This window comes from Trachymyrmex septentrionalis, unplaced genomic scaffold (genome assembly GCF_001594115.1).
Source record: "Trachymyrmex septentrionalis isolate Tsep2-gDNA-1 unplaced genomic scaffold, Tsep1.0 scaffold72, whole genome shotgun sequence".
NCBI classification, from domain to species: Eukaryota; Metazoa; Arthropoda; class Insecta; order Hymenoptera; family Formicidae; genus Trachymyrmex; species Trachymyrmex septentrionalis.
In genome coordinates this window covers 198,367-202,653 of record NW_017305905.1, presented here as the reverse complement: position 1 = coordinate 202,653, position 4,287 = coordinate 198,367, and the positions used below count along the sequence as shown (strand labels likewise).

Sequence of the window (4,287 nt, the reverse complement as noted above, 5' to 3'; positions counted from 1 at the left end):
AAATCTATGCTTTGAGAAGTAAACGTGAATCTTTATCGCCTATTTAACAATGGATAAGTCCATAGTGTATATAAAGTAAAGCATTCCTGTGGATGTGCAGTAGGAAAGTGAATTTGAGCACAATTTTGATTGGCTCTTCCAGAATGCTAGTGCTATGATATGCAGAAAAATGCCCAAATGCACTTTCCTGCTTATCATATTTGATTGATTGCTTCCTTTTAGATGTACATAGAGAAACATGGCTTCGAATCGCGATACATATGCGGTATTCATGACGAAATATGTTCTTCTGTCACTAAGTTATATTGAACGATATAACTGAAGCCTTCTTTGTAAAACATCTTAAAGAGAAAACCGTCCTCTATTTGTTCCCGTTGGAATTTTCTATCTAATCGGTTTCCAGGTAAAAGTTTCGCTGGACACGCTCTTATCAAACAAACTAATGTATCCTACATTTGAGACGCTTGAGATGGTCTTGTCGAAGATATGATACCTTAACACTTTTCAGGTGTACGAACACCACCAGAAGTGAAACACGAATTGGGTGCTGCTGGTGGCGTTGTTTCTCCTGGGGTAGTTGGAGTCAACGATACCGACGATAAGGATGGGAAAAAGAACAAAAGGCAAAGGCGACAAAGGACACATTTTACGCAACATCAGCTTCAGAATCTGGAGATGACGTTTCTGAGAAACCGGTATCCAGATATGTCAACCAGAGAAGAGATAGCTTGCTGTACGAATCTTACGGAAGCTCGTGTCAGGGTAAGAGAATTTACGACATCACGATTCACATTGAAGAGTTAAATTTTATCGCACGCTTTAGTATCGTCATAAATATCTTATTATTTAAGATACGTTTCTATAAAAAAAAAAAAAGGGACGATTCGTGTAATGACTAAACGGAAACTTTTCCTCAAAATTTTTTAGATGTACAATATGTAATAATTCGGTTTAATCATTTAAATTAATTAATAAAAATAATGGTATAATTTATAAATTGACAAAAGCTAATAGAGACACTTCAGATATGATTTCGTTCTATACGTGTGTAATCGATTCCAATTCGACTTTCGTCAAGTGTCTACATTGTGAAACATTAACGACTCGAGCATTGTTTTCTTTAAATCATCTCGGAAAAGCGAAAAATGTAACAATAACATTGAAGCGACGTCCAAAAGTTTGAGCTCGTTATAAATGAAGCAGTAACAGACGCTCACAATGGATGCATTGAAGCATCAAAGGATCGATTACAAAGGCAACAATCTGCTGACCACGGATGATATCTTACGTTTTAGTAAAGTGTACGAACGGTTTCTACAAGATATGTAGAAACGACGAAAATGATGAAATATTTTACATGTTATAAAACTTTTTTTTAATTAAAGCTTCCATATAAAAAGTTTTAAATTAACAGTTTCTATATACTTATTGTATATAAATCTACATTAATCGGAAAATATAATCAAATTAGAGACAAATATAAACATAAACTTGAAATTATACTATAGCTGAGAAGTATACTGAAGGAAAATCATGCCTACACACAATAAAATTTATCTATATATAACTAAGCTAGAAATTTGAAACTCTACAAATCTGTAGGTAGAATTTCATATACAATCGCGTTTTTATTGATTCCAAACGATCACGTATTATCATAATGACTCCGAACACAACAAGCGATAATATAATACTTTACGATCTAAGATTGTAAAGTAAAAGTGCTTTTCGTTGCGAAGTGACGTCGAAGAAACTAGACCGTTAGAGAAAGTTCACAAATCCTTAAGCGCTCTGTATAAATTACTGTAAATTCTCTTGCCATGGCGTCTCCGCGACTTGATTCGCGGACAAACGACGGATCGCGCGCGATCCAAGTCCGAGTGACTTCGGAACGGATCAAGCGAGTGGCCAGACATGCTCTTCGAAATCCCGACGGCCTGCTTGCGTTTCATCGAGACGTTCCGGCGAGTGGTCGGCATCGCGAGACGGCAAAAGCGTGGAAGAAGTGTGTGTGTGTGTGTGTGTGTGCGTGTGTGTGAACAAGACATGGCAGAAAAGGGGGAGGACACTGGGATAGAAGAGAGTGGGCAGATAGGAGGTCACATGGGGAAAGAGGTGAGAGTACCGCGCGCAGGCCGCAGGGGAGGCTTTGCGCCAGTAAGCCCTGGTGGATTTATAGAACCACACATAGCGTGGTACGGTGTTCCCGCCACGGTGCTATACGCCATGTACCAAAACGCTGCAGATCCCCGGCCGTCGCTCGTTCGCAAACTGTAACGCCATTATGGAGGCATACTTCATTTTAAATCTGCCTTGGCGCGCGCTTACTTCAAGTGCAAAAGACGTCCTTCCACATGATCCTCATTAGCTCCAACTTTAATTCATACTGTTTGTCGTAATGGAAAATAATAGAACTGCATTTCAGAAGAAGCCCGCGCGTATTCAAGTTTTTTTATTATGAAAACTTCTCAGTTCAGTAATGGACGGGCTATTGTAAAGTCCTAGCGAATTATTTACGAATGAAAGATGTATCTTAAAGTTTCGAATTCAAGCAGTGTAGTACAAATTTGGTTTCCGGTATAATGTGACTACTGCACGCTATCTTTAGGGCTCGTTTTCTCAGCGTAACATCATAGAAATCCCCGGTGCCGGATAAAAGATCCGCGAAAATGTCATATTGAAGAGAAGAACGAAGAGAAAGGCGACTGAAGAGTCGACGAGAGGAACAGGACGAGAGGCAGAATAGAGAGAGAGAGAGAGAGAGAGAGAGAGAGAGAGAGAAACAGCGAGAGAGGTCGAGCGCGAAGCCGGGTACAGTTATCTGCAAAGAGGCAGGCGTATGTTTCGGTCGGTGGCAGCAGAGCGCGGCTGTCCGAGATAATCCGCCGGTGATTAAGACCATAAATCCATCGGCGGATTAGTATGGTTGCACCGCACACCTCGCGGCGGCGCTCTGGCTGGAGCTGCACGAGAGTCGCTCTGTGCTCCAGCCTCCAGTGGCAGTGCGCTGCTCTATCTTTCTTTCTCTATTCTCTATAGGGTCTCTCCTTCTCGCTCGCTCTCTTCCTCTTCTCTATCCAATTCCCGCTCCCCCTCTCTCTCTCTCTCTCTCTCTCTCTCTCTCTTCCTCTACCGCGCAATCATCTACCCTCCTGGACCCCTGATTGCGGCGCAACCGACACACATCCAGTGTCTGTATATCTCAGCCTGGTTCGAAGGGCGAAGGGGTTGCGAGAACGAGAGGGATCGAGAGAGAGAGAGAGAGAGGCGAGAGAGGGAGAGAGGGAGAGAGAGAGAGAGAGAGAGAGAGAGAAGCCGAGCTTACACACCATGGGAATGGGAAATGGGACGCCGCGGAATATAGGTGGACACTAACCGGTATGAGAGTGAGGATTACCGAGTGTCATCCGTATTCGGCCGGGTTAGCGGCTGTCAGCGGCCAATGCTATCGCTATATATCAATTATTACCTTTAGCCTCGCCGCACAACGCTCGGCTGCATTCCGGTACACACACTCCGCTACACCGCGATGCATCGCCCGCCCACCCGCCGTATCTCATTCGCATCACGCGGTCCGATTTGCATCGCGACGCGTCGTATGCAAACGCGACGCACGACCGCGCCTCTCGCATCTCCGGTTCGACCCGCGCTTCCACGGTTACGCGGGTTTAACGTTGAATCCGTTGGTAGCTGCTGGCTGCCTGGCTTGATCGTACCGATGGCATCGCCAGCTCGTAAGTTCTAGTGAACGCGAAAAGTACTGCGTATAGCGGTTGTGTCTTGAGCTTTCGGAGCGGAGTAACGATTAACGGAGAAAAATAGATAGTGGTACTGCGTTCTCGCGCGGTGTTCGTATTATTGCAGCAATAGTGTTGGGAAAATAAATATAAATGTAAAAAAAGAGGTGTAAAGGTGACCCCCACACGGTCAATAATACCCGGATATTCAGTAATATTGAATCGATAATACTGACAGTACGCATCAATATTTTTAGAATTTTTACAATCTTATACGATTAGTATCATTGACAATATATTTCACTTTAGTTTTACATACATTATCTATTGCACTGTAACATACTGTGACAGGGATCCTAATAAATACGATACTGATGCTCGAGAATCAAAATCCAGATCACCATCAGTATTCTACATTAATCCATCGATATTAAGCATATACGATCAGTAGTGTTATCAGTATTTGTGTGTGTTAACACTGACAGTATTATTGATCGTGTAGAGTCACCTTAATAGCAGTTGCATTCGTGTAACGAATCTAACGCTATTA

At 42.8% G+C, this 4,287-nt stretch overlaps 1 protein-coding gene across 3 annotated transcripts in view; it reads left to right on the top strand.

The window, feature by feature from the left end:
- The window catches only part of LOC108753844 (pituitary homeobox x), a 37,357-nt gene that overhangs the window by 22,038 nt on the left and 11,032 nt on the right, over positions 1 to 4,287 (top strand). For 2 of the 3 annotated variants that reach the window (XM_018495778.1, XM_018495777.1), the window contains exon 3: positions 509 to 762. In XM_018495778.1, the coding sequence (XP_018351280.1) occupies positions 509 to 762 (254 nt within the window). The remainder of the gene's footprint in view (positions 1 to 508; positions 763 to 4,287) is intronic. The other variant, XM_018495779.1, reaches the window with a different exon arrangement.